This window comes from Penicillium cataractarum (genome assembly GCF_028827025.1).
Source record: "Penicillium cataractarum strain IBT 29864 chromosome Unknown utg000008l, whole genome shotgun sequence".
NCBI lineage: Eukaryota > Fungi > Ascomycota > Eurotiomycetes > Eurotiales > Aspergillaceae > Penicillium > Penicillium cataractarum.
Genome location: NW_026622744.1, coordinates 1,438,252 through 1,459,008, shown reverse-complemented (window position 1 = coordinate 1,459,008; position 20,757 = coordinate 1,438,252). Strand labels below are relative to the sequence as shown.

At 49.3% G+C, this 20,757-nt stretch overlaps 7 protein-coding genes across 7 annotated transcripts; 5 read left to right on the top strand and 2 right to left on the bottom strand.

Annotated features, from left to right (window-relative positions):
* Positions 1-1,374: 1,374 nt before the first annotated feature.
* N7496_009653 (uncharacterized protein) lies at positions 1,375-2,133 on the bottom strand (the record flags this gene model as incomplete). The annotated part of the gene is made up of 2 exons (XM_056702566.1): positions 1,375-1,661; positions 1,956-2,133. 2 exons carry the CDS (start codon positions 2,131-2,133, stop codon positions 1,375-1,377), a joined length of 465 nt encoding a protein of 154 aa, XP_056551566.1.
* Positions 2,134-3,547: 1,414 nt separating this feature from the next.
* N7496_009652 (PSP1 family protein) lies at positions 3,548-6,211 on the top strand (the record flags this gene model as incomplete). The annotated part of the gene is made up of 3 exons (XM_056702565.1): positions 3,548-4,949; positions 5,006-5,624; positions 5,686-6,211. The coding sequence occupies 3 exons, from the start codon at positions 3,548-3,550 to the stop codon at positions 6,209-6,211; spliced, it is 2,547 nt and encodes an 848-aa protein (XP_056551565.1).
* A 1,685-nt stretch (positions 6,212-7,896) lies between these two features.
* Positions 7,897-9,360, top strand: N7496_009651 (glycoside hydrolase superfamily; the record flags this gene model as incomplete). Its single annotated transcript, XM_056702564.1, has 1 exon — positions 7,897-9,360. One exon carries the CDS (start codon positions 7,897-7,899, stop codon positions 9,358-9,360), a length of 1,464 nt encoding a protein of 487 aa, XP_056551564.1.
* Positions 9,361-10,393: 1,033 nt separating this feature from the next.
* Positions 10,394-11,998, top strand: N7496_009650 (hexose transporter protein; the record flags this gene model as incomplete). The annotated part of the gene is made up of 1 exon (XM_056702563.1): positions 10,394-11,998. One exon carries the CDS (start codon positions 10,394-10,396, stop codon positions 11,996-11,998), a length of 1,605 nt encoding a protein of 534 aa, XP_056551563.1.
* A 674-nt stretch (positions 11,999-12,672) lies between these two features.
* Positions 12,673-15,622, top strand: N7496_009649 (Zn(II)2Cys6 transcription factor; the record flags this gene model as incomplete). The annotated part of the gene is made up of 7 exons (XM_056702562.1): positions 12,673-12,802; positions 12,898-12,978; positions 13,048-13,739; positions 13,793-14,016; positions 14,108-14,527; positions 14,596-14,918; positions 14,973-15,622. 7 exons carry the CDS (start codon positions 12,673-12,675, stop codon positions 15,620-15,622), a joined length of 2,520 nt encoding a protein of 839 aa, XP_056551562.1.
* A 545-nt stretch (positions 15,623-16,167) lies between these two features.
* N7496_009648 (glycoside hydrolase family 88 protein) lies at positions 16,168-17,695 on the bottom strand (the record flags this gene model as incomplete). Its single annotated transcript, XM_056702561.1, has 2 exons — positions 16,168-17,463; positions 17,528-17,695. 2 exons carry the CDS (start codon positions 17,693-17,695, stop codon positions 16,168-16,170), a joined length of 1,464 nt encoding a protein of 487 aa, XP_056551561.1.
* Positions 17,696-18,045: 350 nt separating this feature from the next.
* On the top strand, positions 18,046-20,339 carry N7496_009647 (glycoside hydrolase family 154 protein; the record flags this gene model as incomplete). The annotated part of the gene is made up of 3 exons (XM_056702560.1): positions 18,046-18,934; positions 19,003-19,219; positions 19,277-20,339. 3 exons carry the CDS (start codon positions 18,046-18,048, stop codon positions 20,337-20,339), a joined length of 2,169 nt encoding a protein of 722 aa, XP_056551560.1.
* Positions 20,340-20,757: the final 418 nt, after the last annotated feature.

Genomic DNA, 20,757 nt, shown 5'->3' with positions numbered 1-20,757 from the left:
TGGACTTCTTGGCCCACCAGATGACATACGACGGGGACTGGATGGATGCAATAATCCGGGGTACGTGACGTGTTGACTTTAATAGGACGAAAGAAGTACCTATATCTACAATCTAATAGGCTCTGGCTGTATGGCTGTAATATATTGTAACTATATGTAACTATATGTAACCGAGCCATGGCCAGATTCGCTAAGGAGTCATTTTGCAACGGGCAGTCTATTCTCAATTTTTTTTTGATTTATTGTCATTCTAATTTCCAGTGTCATTCTAAAATGAGCAAGGGGGGACAGAGACGAGGGGGTGAACCCCGCAAGAGCGAGCCAATGCATGGGCCGTGCGAGATATCCAGCACGTACTTGGGGTTTCTATCCACCAAATACAACACTATGGGCAGTACCTGATGGCAATACAAGTACCTATGATACAAAGGCCTTACTCTACCATTTCATTATTATCTATGTCTACTCGTATTCCACAATATCATACCCTGCTGTGGGCTGACAGGGGCTGCAGACTGTCCAGGACTCTCTTCGCTTCCCACGCCAATCCCAACCCCGGACGATCGTCGGCTTCCTCTTCCCCCCCAAAAGGGCCCCGCTTGACCCAGCCTTTTGCCAGATGGGGCGTAGTCCCGAACGACTTGCATCGGCCTATCCAGAGCTGTCTATTCTGCGACGCCAATATTCCAGGGGGGTTTTTCCCTCTTGAATTCCATGCTATTAGTATAAAAGCCTAGTATTTTGACTGAATCTAATAATAATAATACAAAGTAATAGCCTCCTCTATAATCCTCCTAACACTGCTCATAGAACACCAGTATGGACAGCTCTCCGTACATCAATAATCAGACCACTCTCCACCATCTGCTTCCAAAATTCCCCAAGACTAGCCACTCATAATATTCGCGCATCAAGATTGAAGAACCTCCCGACCCTCCTAGTGGCTGCAAAGTACAACCGTCAACCTTTCAAGGGTACTACCGTACGCCGTGGAATCATCTGTAGTGGTCCGTGTCCCCTGAACATCGGGGCGACGTTGCCAGATCCGTTCTTCTTTCTCTCCCTCTCCTACATCCCCCCCCATTTTACCCCAGTTCCACCGTTCTGCTCCTCTTCACTTTCATCCGCCCCCCCCGCCTCAGCTTCATTTCTTTCTTCTTTACTCCCCTCCCGTCCTACTTTCTTTCTTCCATATTCTCCTCCTCTCGCCACCTTTTATTTTTCTCTTCGTCCTTCTCCCTCCTCTCCATATTTCCCCTCTACACTATGCGCCGCCCTTGAAGGGTCTCGGTTGCTCCACAACGTCATCCGTGGTCACGCTACCAGCTGCCCTCCAACCTTCCGAACGCATTCCCTTACCTCGCCCAGTGGCGATCAATCGATCCTTCGTATACCTCCACCAAAAAAAAACGGCCACGCCCACCAGGCCTCGAGGATTTCCATCTGCCTCTCGCGCTTCCCGATCGTTGCGGGAACTCTTTCGCCGCCCCCCTGCTCGCGCGCATTCGCCCCCCAGTCCAGACTGTGCAGCGGCGCGTTTCTCTTCGGTCGACTTTCCGCGGTCGCTTCCGACATCTCGTCACGCTTCAAGTCGTGAAGCTTCTTAAAAGTGTTGGCGATCATCACGAGACCCACGAATCCGTACTGGCGCAGTCCGTTGCCTTTTTATCGATAGAGTGATAGCTTCCTATACCATCGCACGATCCTGATAGAGTGGTGAGTCGCGCATCGACTGCAATCCGTCCTCCGTGTGCCCTCGTTGAATGCGCTCAAGACTCACACTCCCTGCTCTCGCCTGGTGATAGATACGACTACGATTACGGCCGTTTCCTGCCTCACTCCGTCGATACTCCTTTCCGTTTTCTGTCCGCTTTTCCCCCGGTGTCTGTCTGGTCAGGTCACGATCGAGATAGACTCTTAGAATCATCGGCTTTCCGGTACGTTATCCTTCTTACATTGAACAAGGCGTGTGTTGCCCCTTCTATTCATCGCCCTGTTCTGCTGCTTGTCCTGCGCTGCACGATGGGGCGGCTCTTCACATCCCTCTCCCGTCTCCAGTCGCGAGTGGCAATCCTCCCTGATGAGACTCAGGGTTGTTATGTCGCCTGGCTTAGGCCGTGTCGTCGACTGCATTGATTCCGGCCATCTGCGACACAATTGGGCAGTCTGCTGCATCGACCTGTCGCAGGTGTCCGAGATCCCCCACTTTAGCGCCGTGAGGCTCATCATGCCACCAACCCTTCTCCCCCGAACAACAGAACATACCCCTCATGACCCAAAACATGTTTCTTCAAAGACCAAACTGTTTCTCGGTTTCTCGCACATTCACGTCACTGCTCTCGCTGGTGCTTCGCATGTCGATACAAGATAGCTGACGTTTTCTCCTTTGCAGTTCTGCACATAGCGCATACACCCAGCCATCCGTCGTGTCTTTGAAAGATCGAGATTGGCCCCCTCACCTACAACCTTGACGGTGTGAAACAAAGACTGGTTCTTTGTCCTGTGCCCTTGACCACTGCAGGTAAAAGCATACAGCACAACCTCGTTTGCTCCGTTCCGACTTCACACTGGAGAAAACCAACATTTCGGTAGGTCCATCCCTGGCGCTCCAAGTGCGGATTCCTTTTTTTGTCGACCATCCCCCGTCTTTTCCCCCAACTTCCCTCCGCCTTCTTCCCGTCTCTTTCCCGTTATTCTCCCATTATTCATATCGCACTTTTCTGCGAACACGCTCGATGAATTCCAGCCGTTTTCTCCGAATCCAGTCACATCAGAGTCCGGGATAGGAACTTTCTGCCCGTCACTCTCCCGTCACTTCGATCAAACCCATTTCGTGGTATATCGACAGTATTTTTCAATATACCAACGGCCAGGACCTATTCCTTCAACTAGGAATATGGCGACTTGATGCTACGAGATGGGACTTTGTGACCCAGCCCCTTTATCGCAGCTATCCGCAGTATGCTAGCGATCATCCCTGCCCATTGTCTGCGAACAAGATGATGCGACAGGATGGAACTATACTTTTTTCGTCGTCGCATCGCGTTTTGGCCCTATCTTTTATCCGTCTTCGGCCTGGCTGTTCTCCGCCTTCGTTTCGTCACTTCCACGTTACTTTTCTCGCAGCGATTTATAGTATTTCCCAGTGAATTACGCCTATTTCCTGCGAATCAAGTGACGTGAAAGTCCGAGATGGGAGATATTTTCCCGTTACTTTGCCGTTACTTTCTCGTCACTTGGATCAAAATCATTTCGCGGTATACCTGCTATATTTCCTGGCATACCGGAGGTCGCGATTTTGCTACTTCCCGGCGAATATGGCGGCTTGAAAATGCGATATGGCACTCCTTCCCGTCACATTCACGTTACTTTTGTCGTACCTATGCCTACATTACCTGCAATCATCCCTGTCCCTTCTCTGCGAACATGTCCCTTGTCCTCGAACAAGTGACGTGAAAGTGCGAGTTGGGACTTTCTTTGTCTCGGGTTGAGTGAAGGACTTTGACGTCACGTATGCTAACTTTTTCTTAGCTTCACAACCCAGACAATGGCTGCGCCTAACGACAAGCAACCCCCCGCAATGCAGTCTAGCATCCCACCCGTTTCGGGAGTGACTGCCTCTGCCCGTCTCGAGAGGAGTCATCCTGGAGTGCGGCGGTCAACACCCGATTCAGATGCCCTAGCCTCGTCAGACGACGACGGCGACCATATTCCTCTCACTCACACCATCACGGCACCTGCAACTAAGCCAGTGCGCCGCACCTCCTGGTTGAACGAGATCCCTCTCTCAGCGCAGCGCAAGCATTCGCTACCAGGAGGCCCTCTCACATCTGCCCCTTCTAACCCGGCAAGCCCCTCCAGTGAACAGGCCCCCTGGACGTCAAACGCCACCAGCCCTGGACTCAGTGGCTCGTTCAACTGGAACCAAGCTGGTGGGAGTTCCTTCCCATGGGGTACTGGGATCTGGAACTCAGAATCCCGCAAGGAACCCCCGTCTCGTCTGTCAGAGATCGTCCCGTCTCCCACCATGACCACCCCAGTTCCTGCGAGCGGTCCGCTCGGCGAGGATATGCTCAGCCCCATCACTCGAACCATTTCTGGTGAATCGGCTATTCCTTTCTCGATCCCGCTCCATCCAACTCCCAAGACATACCGTTCTCAGTCATATTCCGTCGGTCAAATGGACCCGGAGTACCTTGGGATGATCGCGAACAAGGCTGGACCTGGTGCACAGTACCCCAGTGGTCGCTCTCGGGGCCCAGGGCAACTGTCCTCTGGCCAACCTCGCGCGTCACGGCCCAGCGTACTTGGCGAACTCGGGCATGATCCTGCCATGCTCGGTCGTGTTCGAGAGGACGATGATGGCGACGAGAGCCCCAATGGCTCTGACGGTGACACAAACTATGCCGCTAGCCAAGCCCGCAAAATCGAACAACTAGCCCGTGAAAACGCAATTCTCCGCCAACAGGCCGCCGCAGGCCAAATGGATAGCCGCTTCCGTGATCGCGCATCGTCGTCCGCCTCGGTTGTGAGCGGGATTCACTCGGCACATCGCATCCGAGGGGCTGTTCCAGAAGAAGATCTGGCCGTTGAGGGTCCGGGTGAATTGCTTGACATCCATGGATATGGCAATGTGCGCGGTGGCAACCGACGACGCTTCTCTGAGCACTCCTCCAATATCGATCAACAGTTCTCTACGTTTGCTACGCCTCCTGAGAACCGGGCACTGGAAAATGTGCGCAAGGCACACTGGCAAACCTCTCTCGGGTTTGCGGGCGCTGCCGATATGCCGCAGAGCCGCCGTCACTCCTTTGCCGACATCCCCATGCGCCATGGCTCCATTAGCTCAGTCGACTCGCATGCAACGGCCACTCCCCGGGCAGCGCTTGGAGATCGCGACGACGGATATGGTAATATCAGCGAGTACTCCAACCCGTCACTGCAACAGGGTAAGTGTTTTCATTAGTACACGATGGTATTTGCCCGCTAACTTGTATTGTTATAGCATCATATTACTCCCGCGAGCAGACTCTGCGCGGCGACGGTTCTTCCGGGATTCCTGCCTCGCTCAACCAGTATGCCATGTCTGGTGCGTACGGCCGTCAGCCAGCCTCTCTCTCGCACGGTCATCAGAACCAGCTTCTGTACATCGTTACCTTCAAGTGCCACCGTGCCGACGTCTTCTACATCCAAGAAGATACCGGTCTTCAGGTGAAGTCCGGTGACCTTGTCATCGTCGAAGCAGACCGCGGCACCGACTTGGGCACCGTCCAGCATGCCAACATCTCTCTGCAAAAGGCACGAGAACTGAAACAGCAATATGCCGAGGAGCATTATAAATGGCTCATGATGTTCTCTCGCCAGGGACAGCTTGAGGGCTCGGCTGCCGGCAGTACCGGATTGACTGCTCGCAGCGCCACAGGTGGCATGGGTCCGCATGCTCATGGCGTCCAGGAGACCGCCACTGACATCAAACCCAAGCTTATCAAGCGTCTCGCGCAGAACCATGAGATCCTGACTTTGCGCGACAAGGAAGGTAATGAAGCGAAAGCGAAACGTGTCTGCCAGCAAAAGGTGGCTGAGCACCGTTTGAACATGGAGATTCTGGATGCTGAGTTCCAAATGTAAGTTGATTGTATTTCGCTTTTGATTTCTCGTTCAACTCTAACTGGCTTCGCTGCGTAGGGACTGGAAGAAACTCACCTTCTACTATTTCGCCGACTCTTATATCAACTTCAACTCCCTGGTCACCGACCTGTTCAAGATCTACAAGACCCGGATCTGGATGTCTGCCATTAACCCTGCCTCCTTTGTGACTCCGCCTACCGCGGGTCTCCAAGGGGCGCCCACTGGCATGACTAACCCGCTCTACAGCCAGGATGCTGCACAAGCTGACCGCCGTCAACAACAAGATGGTAGAGCCTATCCTGGAACTCGGGACGAAGTTGGGCGTGAGACCATGGCAAATCCAGTTGGGGTGCTCAGATCTGCATACGCTGACGCCTACCCGTCATTTGCACCGCCATCCCGGCACGTTGATGGCGCGACTGCTGACCCTTTCGGTCCCTACTCACCTACCAGCTTCGGGGCGTTGGAGACCGGGTTCTCTGCCTATCAAGTCGGTGATATGGGTTCCAACAGTGCAGCCCGTATGCCCTCCGCACAGGGTGAGTGGGTAGGCAGGTTCCAAGGCCTGTCTCTCAACTCTTGATCGCCCTGATCATTTCCTATTACAATGATTCTGTACAATGCCGCATCTCCCACGATCTTATCCTCCGCTTCGACGTTCCTGCTGTCTTTTCATCCACGCTATTTCGCAACGAAAGAATTCCGCACTGCTAGACCTTTCTCGTTCCCCGATTGCTTTTAATTATTTCCCGTTTCCTTGACCGTTCTCGTTCCCCGGTGCCTTGTGCTTTGCCGCAACCAAATATCGTGCCCTGATTTTTTTTTCTCGCGAAAGAATGTTTCCCCCCAACAGTGCTGTACCAGGTGCACATTTATCTCCTCTTGCTTTCAAGTCCTCCCTTCATGTTCCTTTCACGCTTCGTTGCCCGTGTACCACCCACCTTGTTTGCTTCATTGATTTTCAGATCTAGATTCATACCCAGGGGTCCATTCTACGCCCAAAGACCCGCACATTCTTTATGCGGTATTTATTATTTATTATCTTTCCCTCGGGGGCTTGAGTTTACACTTTTCACCTTTTTTTCTCATTATTAATAGACTCGAGCAAACTAGGCTCGCATGACCAGATCAGACTGTGTGAATAATCTAAGATTGTTGTTTTTTCTTGCGCACGGTGCGCTTTGCTTTTTGATTTGGCTTTGTGCATTTTTATGTTTTATGTTTCCTGGATATCTTGACCTTTTTGTTCCTATTTTATAAAGATTGGATATGGTATTTTTGTGTGTGATTTTATAATGGCTTGCTGTTAAAGAAGATGATATCTGGTTACAAATGTCTAATTGGGAAATTGTGGTAATGACCTCGCTATATTCATCTGGATTGATTGATCTCGTCTCTTCATGTGTTCTGATCGTGTCATGCTCCTGTTTGAGGGCTATGGTTTGTGTCTGCTACGTCGTTGTCTTATACAAATTGTGGCGAGTGGTGCGGGTGAAGGTTGTTTTGCTTGTGGTATATTACGAAAAATGGCTCAAATTATATGAGTACATATTGTGCTGTGTCCTGATGCTGCTTTGATTCCTATAACTTACAGTCGTGTCTGAATTTCGAGACCTGAGAAATGGTTCCCCTCTCTTGTTTTGCAACCTCAGGCTTCTGATTGAGTTATTTCGCTTCATCGCTCCGGTAGAATCTTAGTTTCTCATTCATTTTATCATTGGTGGTATGCTCTTAAAACCTGATCGAGTTTAAGCTTACGGAACTCAACTGTAAAAGTAACTAAAAACACGTGCACAAAGCCACTGTGTATTCAGATCTTTATCTCCCCATGACTCTATTTTTGGTTAGCAGTACATTCTAACAGCATACTAGACCCAAATATCAGTGATAAACCTGGCTACATCTTTGAGGTGCTTTGAATTGATGTCTTGCTCGGGTTTGTCCACTAACAAAATGTTCGACCCCCGCCGGAGGAATTTCCCCACTTCTACTGCGTTAATTTCACCCCACGTTTCATGGATCATGTAGCTAGTATTTCGTAAGAAACTTGCAAAGTTTATAGACTGAAAAGGTTCGCAATTCCCTAAAGTGTAGAAGCCATGGGGCGCGGAATTCGGCCTTTTCATCGGATAGTCTACGCCGGATGACTACAGTGCAATCTTCTATCTAGATGAGGATGTGCATATAAATAGGTGAATTTGGACCCCAAACCAAATGGATCTGGTCACCAAAGCTCGATTCTCTTCTTGTTTCTCTTTGTCTGTCCAAATGGCTGTCATATTCTCTCGAGTGGTTGCCCCAGCAGCCCTCATTTGGCTACTATTGCCCTTCGCCCATGGAGAACAGATTACTAAAATTACCACCGACCAAAATCCAGGCAAATGGGAAGGATGGGGAGTTTCTTTAGCGTGGTGGGCAAATATCTTCGGCGACCGCGATGATCTAGCCGACATATTCTTCACCAAGAAGTCTACCTATTGGAGTCAGGGTAACCAGACACTTCCCGGTCTTGGCCTGAATATTGTCCGTTACAATGCAGGTGCTTGTTCGTCGAGTACAGTCAACGGCTCCACAATCTCCTTGTCATCCAGCATCCCAGTTGCGAAGCAGATAGCCGGATACTGGCTCGATGGCGAAAGTATCCATCCTGCTTCGAGTAGTTGGGACTGGACAATGGACGCCAACCAACGCTCCATGATGCTGAAAGCCCAGTCACGAGGCTCTAATATCTTCGAGCTTTTTTCAAACTCACCAATGTGGTGGCAGCTCAGCAACCACAATCCTAGTGGATCATCCAGTGGCGGAGACAATCTACCGGCGTCTCAGTACCAGAACCACGCTATATATCTATCCACGATTGCCAAATACGCCCATGACCACTGGGGCGTCACTTTCAACTCTATCGAGCCTTTCAACGAGCCTGCTGCTAGTTGGTGGAAGTCCACCGGTACCCAGGAGGGCTGTCATTTTGATGCCACCTCCCAGAAGGCTCTCATCCCTATCCTTCACCGGGAGATGCAGATCCGGGGCCTGAGCAAAACCATCATTTCCGCATCTGATGAAAACTCATTCCAGGCGGGTTTAAACTCATGGAATACCATCACAGAGGAAACAGAGAAATCCTACGTCGGCCGGATGAACGTGCATGGATACCAAGGTTCCAGTGGACCACGCTATTCACTCCAGCAAGCCGCTCGTAAAATCGGCCAGGGCGTCTGGGATAGCGAGTACGGTGATAAGGATGCCAGCGGCGATACTCTTCTCCAAAATCTGATGCGGGATATCCAGCTCCTACAGCCTACGGCTTGGGTACACTGGCAAGCAATCGATGGATCGGGTTGGGGACTCATCAAGGGTGATATCAACAGCAAAACCCTTACAAACGCGAGCCACAAGTACTTCGAATTGGCACACTTAACTCGCCATATCCTTCCTGGCATGCAAATTGTCAATACAACCAGCAGCAATGTCGTTTCGGCAGTCAACGAGCACACCAAGACCCTGGCTATTATTGCAGCAAATTGGAATGATACTCAGACTCTCACTTTTGATCTATCTGCCTTGTCTCAGGTCCCGGCTGATGGAACCCAAGTCAGGAGTTGGATCACGGACCGTGCGGGGGATAAGCTTTATGCGAGGGGCGAGAACCTTGTTATTTCAGGGAAGTCGTTTTCTACTGACTTTGAGACTGGTACAGTGATGACGTTTGAGGTGGATGGTGTTTCTATTTGAGTGGCGCGTGTTTTGAGACATTACAGATGTCGCGTATCTTGATAATCATGGACAATCGAAAATATGACCTTGTTTATGACAAATTCACTGTTTCAAGACATCATTTTAAAACATCCGATAGACATAGACTCGCTGAGTGTTTAATGGGTAAATAGTTTGGATAACAATATCTTTTCAAAACTGCCACTGGGTTCAAATATTTATCCAACGGGGCGGTAATCATAATAATTCTTGTTCTCTAACAAGCTACCATTTCCCCCTTCTCACTCAAGTTTTATTTATGTTACTAGATATAGCCGCTGGATCGGTATTGTAGAGTTCTGTTCGATGCTATCCTTCGAGTGACACGACGAAGGCCGCACTGTAGCTATCATGATTTCATTATGAATTCAATCAAGAGAAGGCGTTACAAAGCTGGAATTGAAGCGAACACTTCATTTGTATTCACCGAATCCTCTGTTGAGTGATCTGGCATTTTCCTTGGTCGTCTTGGTTTGAAAGCCGTTACCGACGAGGAGAAAGTGGTCATATACCCTTGATTCTTCATCTATGAAGATCTTTCTGTATTGCATGATTAGTTCAAATAAGCAAAGTTTGTGCCATAATTTGACCAAAGAGCCCTACCGATAATTGCTGGTGTGCGAGTCATCCCACCCATTCATGGTTATCGGCAGGGGCTTTGCTCGGCCGACCAATCGCCCGGTGGCCGATGCAAACCCCAGAAAGACGGGTAAATTGCGGGGATATTCTGCCCGGGCCTCAATCAGAAGACTCAGACCCCTGCACTTTCCATTGATTGTATACTGCGGGGGATTTTGTGGCTGAATGCGCTTTCTAACCACGCCATTTTTCTCAGGAAATTCTGTCGGAGTCCGTACGATAGCTCGGGCTGGCAAAGTTCCACGCTATCTCTTGGCGAAGCTTCAAGAAACCTGCTATAAACGCCCATCCCAGTCCACCTTCCTTTGTGTTGTTTGACTAAGTTTTATTCCTACAATCATCGAGCTACTTCTCACCTGGCTTCATATCGAGAATGGCCAAGGCGACTGCGGATACCAGCAATGTGCAGTACGACTTTACTGGCGTCACACTATTTGATGTGGTTCCAAAGCGCGACAAGCCGTGGTGGAGAGACGGCCGGCTTTTGAAACTCAATACTTTGCTACTATGTGCACTCCTCACACAAACTGCGCAAGGTTTCGATGCAAGCATGATCAACGGTATGCAGGCTTTGCCGAAATGGATTGAGATTTTCGGCTCGCCCACGGGAAATAGATTGGGTGCCATGACGTTTGGCCCGACTGGAGGAGTGTTGATCTCTATCCTGATCTCGTCACAACTGTGTGACTGGCTCGGTCGACGATATCCCATTTGTGGAGGATCGATCATCATCATTATTGGCTCCGTGATTCAGGCTGCGTCTATGAACTATGGCATGTTTGTCTTCTCTCGCTTCCTTGTCGGCTTCGGCTTGGGCATAGTTTCGGTAGCGGCACCCCCACTGCTATCCGAAGTGGCATACCCAACCCACCGAAGCAAGCTGGTATCTTTTTACCTGGTTTCTTGGCCATTGGGATCTCTCTTGGCAGCATGGATCACCTATGGTACCTTCCAAATGACAAACTCGTCGTGGAGCTGGAGATTGCCCAGTCTCTTGCAGTGTTCCTTCTCCATCGTGCAGGCAATCCTGAGTTTGTTTGCACCCGAGTCTCCACGATGGTTGATCTACAAGGGCCGCAGCCAAGAAGCTCTCGATATCTTCATCCGGTATCATGGAGACGGTGATCCGAATTCCCGCTTGGCGCACTTCGAAATGGCGGAGGTCACCGCGACACTACAGATGGAAAAAATCCAGAAGCAATCAAGATGGGGAGAATGGATTGCGACTAAAGGCAACCGCCATCGTCTTTTCTTGGCTCTCTATATCCCTGCTATGCTGCAGTGGTCAGGCAATGCTTTGACCTCCTACTATTTGACACTAGTTCTCAAGACAATCGGTATCACCAACCACAAGACACAGCTCATTATCAACGGCTGTCTATCGATCTGGAGTCTCCTGACTGCTAGTTTCTTTGCTCTCTTTGTCGATAAAGCCGGTCGCCGCGGTCTTTATCTGATTGGAATGAGTGGTATGGGAGTCGCCTACGTGATCTGGACCATCTGTTCTGCGATCAATCAGCAGAAGGACTTCAAAGACCAGGGTTATGCTGGCGGTGTCTTGGCTATGATCTTTGTCTTCTCAGCCTTCTACCATGCGTGTTCTCCTGTTTCCCCTACATATATCATGGAGATCACCCCTTATAGTCTACGCTCCAAAGCATCGATGCTTTATCAGCTGACTGGAAATCTTGCCGGCATTTACAACTCATTCGCAAACCCAGTGGCCATGGATGCGATCGGATGGCGCTACTATATTGTATGGGTTGTTGTGATCTTTTTCAATCTCACGATGATCTTCTTCTTCTTCCCCGAAACCAAAAATCGCGGCTTGGAAGAAGTGGCTGAGATCTTCGACGGTCCAAATGCTGCATCCGGAGCAAACGCCATGAAACAACTGGGACTTGATGTGAATGCACAAAATGCAGTTGAAATGGGTCGGGATTCAAAGCTTGCCGTGGAACAAGTTGAGCGGGTTTAAGGTGGACATGTGTGGAAATGTTATTGAAGGATGTTGATATGCGGAATGGCATGAATTGGTATCGTTCTTGCAGACGTTAAATAAACCTCATAATCTGTCGAGTGCTATTTTCTCTTCTTGACTTTCATTTCGTATATCCCATCTCCAATAATCTAGTTAGGTGAGATGAAAACGTTGAATTTCTTCATAATGCGCATGAGCTGCCCGACGGAGATGCCTTTCCCGTCAAATAAGGTAATTTCCCGGTGGGGCTGACACAATACCAACTCCAGAAGACTTGCATTCTACATTACATAGCGACTGAATATCGATCTTGTCGCCAGATGCTGTGCTAATAACCTGAATTGAATTAGCTTCAGTATTGCAACTCAGACTAGAATTTCGCCCTCGCTTGAGTGGGAGTTTCGGGATCCGGGGCAATGCTCGGGACAAGTTTATGCGAATACCCGAAAGTCATTTCCCCACAGCTTCCCCGCATTCGTGGGAACATGCGCCGAGGAAAAATGGATCTTTCCAGGTTGCCGTGATCTGATGAGTCGTTTTCACATCGATCAACTCTACAGCGCTAGCATGTTTGTATGCTGCATCTGATTCTGGAGTTGTGAAATGAGTGGCCGTTCCCGCGTGCTGAAAGCTCATTCGGCTTCGCGTCGGCATATTGCAGGCCCTCGGGCATGGATCCATCAAACGAGTCTGAAGAAGTCGGCACTTCCGTCCCAGAGCGACCTTCCTGCCAGGGATGTCGCCGTCGCAAGCTCAAATGTTCACGCGAGTCACCAACGTGCTCACAATGCGAGCGATTAGGTACGACGACCCCTGTCTTTCATCTGCCCTTGATTTTCATAGGTTGGCCGTGGGAGAGATTCGACGACATGATTTTGATAAATAGTTACTTGCAGGGGCTCCATGTGTGTACGATGCAAAGAAAGGGAAGCCTGGCCTAAGGACAGGAGCTGTTGAAAGCTTGAGTCGCCGTATCGGTAAGTTCTATACTTTGACCGTGATATATCTTTGGAACCGCAATTGACATTTTGCTTTATCATTATTAGAAGTACTTGAGGACGCGCTCCTGCGAGAAAGAGAGAACAATGATGGACATACCAGCAATGGATGTCGGTCGAATAGCCCGGGAAACGAACGTTTAGATGGCGTGGTCAACCTCCTATCCACCGTTTGTATGGAGCTTTGTAAGCTCAATAACCGAAATGAAAGCAGGGCTCATGACTCGAGTTTCAATTCTATGCCTCGCCCCTCCTATAATGGAGTGTCGGTAGAGACACCCTCTCAGCCATCAACTGCAGCAGATGGCTATGAAACTCACGGGTCGCCTTACGCTCAGCCACGAAAGCGACGACGGATTGACAGCTGTGGAAACCCTAAAATCGAACTTGCCTTACCATTGGAGGATCTTCTCGATGCCACAAGCAGTCTCCCTCCCCCAGAGCTACTGGAAAATATTGTCACTGCCTACTTCATTAACATCCAACCGTGGATACCTATTCTTCACGAGACACGATTTCGGGCTCGGGTGCATGATCCAGACCAGAGGACCCGTTTGGTCATCGTCATCCATGCGATCATCGTTGCGGCTATTCGCTTTGCACGCCCGGGAGCTCACGGTCTTTCGGCGGCCGACGTGGAGTCCCAGACCAAAACTTCTAGGAGCATCGTCGTCTTGAATGCGATGGATAGTCTTTCCGTCGAGAATCTCCAGGCTTTGACTATTATAGCTTTTGACGATGTAAGAGTATCAATGATCGAGCGCTGATATGTTTGATGATAACACTTTCCCAGATTGGAAATGGAAACACATCTAGAGCATGGTCAATAGTTGGCTCCTTGACGCGAACTGTGGAATACCTCCGGCTGAGTATCGAAGATGAGGATGATGACACGCAGAGACTATTGAAGCCCCTCCTATCGTTACCACCCTCGAAGGAATGGGTCGAAGAAGAAGAAAGGAGACGTGTCTTTTGGAACATATTCAATTTGGACCGATTTTGTTCTGTTGCAACAGGGTAGGTTCACTCATCCGTCTCAGAGGTTGAGTTTCCTCTGATAGATCTAGCCGTACTTGTGGCCAAATTGAAGCTAACTTTGCTCTCAAAGTTGGAACACAAGTCTCACTGCAGATGATGTACACAGACGACTACCTGCCGATGGTGGCTTGTGGCACCGAGAAGAGCAAGTAATTACGCCCTTCTTTGGAATCTGGGATAGATCCGAAGCACGGATTGGGAACTCGATCGCATTTTTGCCTGCCCAGTACTCGAGTAACCCTAAAAGCCCTAAACCGGTACCTGATGTGAATTCGCCGCACAGCTCCCCACAAGACGTCTCTCATCCTGTGACAAATTCGGCGCAGCCAGACATGTCCACCGTCGGAGCATTTGCATACTGTATCGAGGCGACCGAATCTCTGAGTCGCGTGACGACTTTTTTCCTTCAACAGAAAATCAACTTCCAGGACCGAAGGGAGGTCAGCAGTTGGTTGACTCGCTTCAAAGAACTTGATCTACGCTTAGTACAGTAAGTTTGAATCGTCCACTGGATTGACCCAATCATCTTGAATCGCTTCCCCTAACTGCTCCGCCTAGTTGGAAAATGTTCCTACCTCAGAAGTGGAGGGACTCTAATATATCGCGTCAGCCGACGTTAATACACATGGATCCGAACTTAACTCTTACACACGTTACTCACAATACCTCCATGATCCTTTTGCACCAACGTATCGCTTATCCGCCTGCTGAGTGGGCCAACATCGTTCGACTCCCAAGTGTTTGTAGCGCGGAGACTTGTCAGAACGCCGCAATCGAGATCCAAAACATGACGGCGAAATACCTCAGCAACACACCGGAGTCATCTCCCGTTAGCAACCAATTCATATTTTGCGTGTTTGTCGCAGCAAGAGTTCTTCTAGGTAAGTGCACGTTCATAAATCACCGCAGCAACGCTGTCTAACAGAATAATGCAGTCCATTGGCGTTATTATGGATCAGATCTTGCCCAGGAAACGTGGGATCTGGTCAACAGTCTAGATCAAATGGCTTGTCGGTGGCTGGGGTCCAGCTCATCAAATGGCCGTTGTCTTGCAAGCACCTACGCAGACCACCTAAGAGATTTGCACCAACGTTGCATCGCCGCTCCCCATTTTAGTGTTGACGTGCTGGGATACTCGACCGTTGTATCAAATAGTCACCCACAATCCTCTACCCGATCAGTCACCACTGGTCGCACACCTACAGAACAGCAGAATCGCAACTCTCGCGATGAACGCCCCTACAACACCAACCCACCTGTTTTCGCCAATTTCAATGCAACCGACACTGCAACGAGTCAAGATATATCTCCCTCTGATCCTCACTGGAGCATGGCAAAGGATAATATTACTTCGAGACATATGGCCGCCAATTACGTCGAATCTGGTGTAGGGTCGCGAGTTGCAACCGGAGTCACGCCGGATGTGGATTATTCAATCAACTGTGCACCTCCAGCTGATGAGCTTTCCAACATCTCATATCTTCTGTTGGATCAAAGGTTCATGGATATGGATCGGGTGATCAGTCTAGATGACATGATGTTTTCCACGAATATGGCAGCATCAGTGAATGGTCCGACTGATTGAACGGAAACTATAAAAGCCTTTGGAGAGTTTGCTACCTCTGACAATGACATCAGGGTGCTTTACTTTCCTGTCTGTAAGATCGACCTCGAAACGAAATATTCTTCATGAGCCATGCCAAATTCAAGGAAAAGCGGCTAAAGACGGCCATTTCCACGGGCTACGGTAGAGAGGGGGTAGAGATTAATGAATTAATTATCAATTTTAATATTGTCATGTGGTTTTCTGTTCGATTTATAAAGATACTCTTGCGTACTAGTATCGAGGGAAGATGACTGTTTCTAAAGATCTTCCTTTTAATATAGAACAAGGCCTACCTCTTTTAAAACTCCCTTTGATACCCTTTTAGCACTGTTTCAGCTAGAGGTGCTCAACATCGGCTCTTTCAAGGATCTTCGAAAAGTTCATTGAATAATCTAATTACGTATAACTTTGTATGCCTCAGAGTATAGGTTAGATACTATAGTATGATTCTGAATTCTAAATATATCCGAGTTTGCTGAAAGACATAAAACAAAGTCCCCTTCGCAGATGTTCTATAAATTCAGTTACACTAGCCCCATCCTCAACAACCGATTCCCAAATTCAATCAAATAATAATCACCATACACAAGTCCGTGATCCCAGTAGCGGCGATGGTCAGATGCATTAAAGTTTGCCGTGGCGTTCTTCAGGATTGCATCGAATGTTTCATTAGGCCGGGTATCTTCAACCGAAACCTTACTTCCATAGACCAGGATGGAAGCCTTTTCTTCAGCTAGAGAAAATGCAAGCGTATCCTCAACAATCGTTAGAGCAGCATCGAGGTATCTCTGACCCTGTGCATGATCTCCACGTGAGATGAGACATTGTGCCAGTACCAAGAGGCCATTCGCAGCAATGACGCCGGCAGAAGAGTCACGAAGCGGATTCTCCTCGTTGATAGGAGCATCAAAATCCCAAAGAGGCACATAACGTCCACAGGTCTTTCCGGAAGTATCAGAAGCCTTACGCTCGACACAGCTAGGTGACATTTCCAGACGTAGCAGGAAGTACTCAGCCAGTCCACATGCTGCGGTGAGGAACTCGCTTTCTCCGGTCCATTGGAATGTCTGCGAATAGCCCAAAATTCCCCATGCTTGCCCGCGGGCCCAGGTTGAGTTCTTTGCGTAACCCTGACCCGTGCGAACTTCCTTCAGCTCGCCGGTACTTGGATCGAAGTTCGAAACGTGGACGGTGCTGAACAAAGGCCCAGAAAACCCTTTTCGCTGAGAGTAGATCCCAGTCTCGTGGCGAAGAAGGGTGCGTAGAAGTTTGTGAGCGTGGCGAGTGGCAGCAACGGAGAGTTCATCGCGGCCGGTGTGTGCAGCAGCATAGTAAAGGAGATCTAAGTTGCACATAGAATCGATGATAACCAGGAAATCGTGATCCATGGAAGTGATATTGACACCCTTCTGCGTCAGTTGATCCCACGACCGAATGGCACCGATTCTTGGACTATAGCGAGTGTATAGACTGTCTGCTGCGGTGAGAATGGTGGTCAGAGCTCTTTCGTCGTGGAAGACCTCCCAGCGTGGTCGCATTGATGGCTGAATAATGAAAGCCATATCGTGTGTATCTGTTCTAGAGCCCATGTGGTGGATCGGCTCTGACCAGATTCCACCCAGTTCGTGCAGCTTCTGAATGACGAGTGCTGACTGGGCACCTTTGCCTGCACTTTGGGGATATTTGATCCAACGCTCGAGAAGCGAGTAAATTGAACCGGGGAAGAAGCCACACGTCCAGAAATCCGCCTCGCGAAGAAGGTATTTTCCGGCATCGGGCCCTGACTCCAGAACATACTCCGGGTACTGGGTGATTGGGTACTGTCCAAATATTAGTAAAAGGTAGGAATGATATAACTAATTTTTCGATGGGAATATGGCTCACATTATGCTCCAAACATGTGGTTGCAGCACGGATAATTTTGGCCGTGACATTCTCATCATATAGTTCATGCAGGCGTGCACTGATGCTCGATGGCGTCGGGACTGCCAACGGCTGTGTCCTTTTGAAAACATCCTCTTCCCCCACAGATTCGCTATTCGCTTCCGTCATGGTCGGACTGATTGATCGATATGAATCACTAAAGGTCCGAGAGGAATTCTCACTCGAATGATCCGCAGCGCTGTTTGTGAGAGACATGCTGATGCTGGTACTTCTGGTGAGAACCAAAGAATGAAGGTTGATCAAAGAGGACGAAATAAATATCTATCCTGCGTGTATATAAGGTACTTGAGTGGAGATTCAGCGATGTTACACTGGTGTAGTTATCGCCTTAATGGTCGGCCGAGACTTGGCCCGATGCCCGAGACTCACCCCGCAAGCCGAGTGTCTTTCGCGAATTTAATGTACACTTTTCTGGCAAACAACATTATTCAAGACGGAAATCTTACACAATTCTCAAGATGCCTCCTCTGACTGGCTTCTCGGATAATCCGTTTCGTACGCGCGACGATCTAGCAACTGCTGCCCTTGCTTTGTTGCGACCTTTAACAAGACATTTCTCGAGCTCCTGTGCCCGCATCCGCCTTCCAGTATCCACTGGCGCTCACTTCGACGAAGGTGCTGCGCAGCTAGAAGGATTCGTCAGACCACTCTGGGCAGTGGCTTCTCTTCTACAGTTTCAGTCCTCTTCGTCAGAAAATAATTCATCCGATGGGAACTTGAATGAAGCCATCGAGGAAGTCGTCAGACCATGGATCGAAGGCTTTACTGCGGGGACAGACCCCGACCACCCCGAATATTGGGGCTCAATTGGGGAGACCGAGCACCAGCGCATGGTTGAAGCGGAAGTGATCAGCTATGCATTGTTGTGTGCTCCAGAGAGACTCTTTCATAGTCGCGATGATAAGACACGAAGAAACATCACATCTTGGCTCCGTGGCATCAATGGGAGGCCAATGCCAAACAACAATTGGCGATGGTTCCGGGTATTCGTCAACTTGGCACTTATTAAAGTCTGCGGTGTGCCCGCGGCTGAAGTACTCGATGAAATGAATGCCGACTTGCAACTTTTAGATTCTTTCTACCTCTCCGATGGTTGGTCTGGCGATGGTCCATGGCTGACCACGGAAGAGGAAGAACAGGAAGCAGCCGAATTCGAGCGAACGCGGCGGAGAGATGCAATTGGGAAGGGCCGCCAAGTGGACTATTATTCTGGAAGCTTTGCCATTCAGTTCAGTCAACTCTTATATGTGAAGTTCGCCGAGGATTTGGACCCAAAGAGAGCAGAAAGATACCGACAGCAGGCCCGAGACTTTGGAGCGTCTTTCTGGACCTATTTTGACTCTGATGGTATATTACTCTCCGCACTTTGAAACTTTTCAAATATTTGCATAAATTACTGACGATATACCATTTAGGGGCTGCTATACCATTTGGCCGATCACTCACATACAGATTCTCCTGTGGAGCCTTCTTTGCGGCACTTGCAGTCAGCCCTATACCCGATATGCCATGGCAGCTGTCACGGCCTGGACAAGTCAAGGGATTCCTATTGCGACACCTCAGGTGGTGGGCCTCTCGCTCAAATGACATTTTTCATTCAGATGGAACTTTGAATATCGGATGGCTTTACCCGTGAGTCGAACATGGATTCTGCGAATTCCCCCGCCACCGCTCATATCCTTCTTACAGGAACATGTTTATGTGCGAAGACTATAACTCACCCCAGTCTCCTTACTGGTGTTTGAAGACATTGATTGCGGTTTCACTCGCACAAAACGATGAATTTTGGTCCGCCGAAGAAGAAGACTATCCGTATTTGCGCGAAGCACGACTTGTGCCTGCACCACGACAAATAGTCAGTAATCACCCGGCGAGCAATCATCACTTCTGTCTGTCACCCGCACAGTTTGTTGCTTGGCCGATGAAGGCAACCCAGGCCAAGTACTCCAAATTCGAATACTCCTCCACATTTGCTTTCTCGGTACCCACTGGACCCCTCATCCAACAGATGGCACCTGATTGTACATTGGCCCTCAGCAGAGACGGTGCGGAGACTTGGGCTGTGAAATGGAAATGCTCGGAGCCAACCTTCCCAGATGTCTCTGTGAAAACAAAGGCTGGTATATTTCAAGTTCAAGCCGCCTCTGTTCGATGGTACCCTTGGGGAGACAGAGGAGTAGAAGTTCACACAACTCTAATCCCACCAACAGACATGTGGCCGGGTTGGCATGTCCGTGTTCATCGTGTTAAAATCAATACTGCTATCCGCAGCCTGCACACCGTCGAGGGCGGTTTTGCTTCACCGAGTCGGTGCTCTCGAGATGGAACAAGACTCCCGGAAATCAAAAGATTGAGCCAAGATTTGAAGGTTGGGTCTAGTGAAGGTGTATTGGAGACATCGGATTCGATCTTGATGCTGTCGGTAGCAGGGGCCACTGGTCTTTCTTCCGGGTTGACAACCGACTCTGCAAGTTATACCACGAAAGCCGAGGCGCTCAAGCCAGATGCGAACACGAACTTAGCACACCAAAGGACGCTTATACCTGTCATAACTCGCGACGTGGAGCGTGACATTCAAGCAAATGAGGAGTTTGTCTTTGTCACGCGAGTTTTTGCAATTTCGGCTACTGCGAACGGCAATCGACGAGTGGGCGTGACTCTTGAAGACGGGTGGGAAGATAGGCCGCTAGTAGTACTGTCAGGTTGCAACGGTGCAAATTCTGACGACGAATGTATTATCCTACCTTCATAGATGAGAATTAACCTCTTGGTCGAAAGAGCCAAACTTTGAAACGGAATCCATTGAGCTTTTCTAGAGCTGGGACTCGTCTTCTATATTTCACGGGAAATAAATACATCTCTATGTCGCCCTATGGTATAAAACAACAGGTTATTGTATATCTGAGCTTGTGGGGCAAGGCAGAAGCCCGTGGTGGTGGCTAGGAAGGGCCAGACTAAAAGACCCTGAATCATCAGCTACTAACAGCTACGAACATCGGCAGGAGCTACTGCTATGATAGTCATGATACGGAATATGATTGGCCTTCATTTATACTGGCCGGTTGTCACTTCTGTACCTTTCTGGCGCTTTGGTAGTGTCCGCATGCGACCTGCTTACGCTGGGGCGATTCAGTGAATCACGATTACCGCCGTATGAGATCATGGAAGTA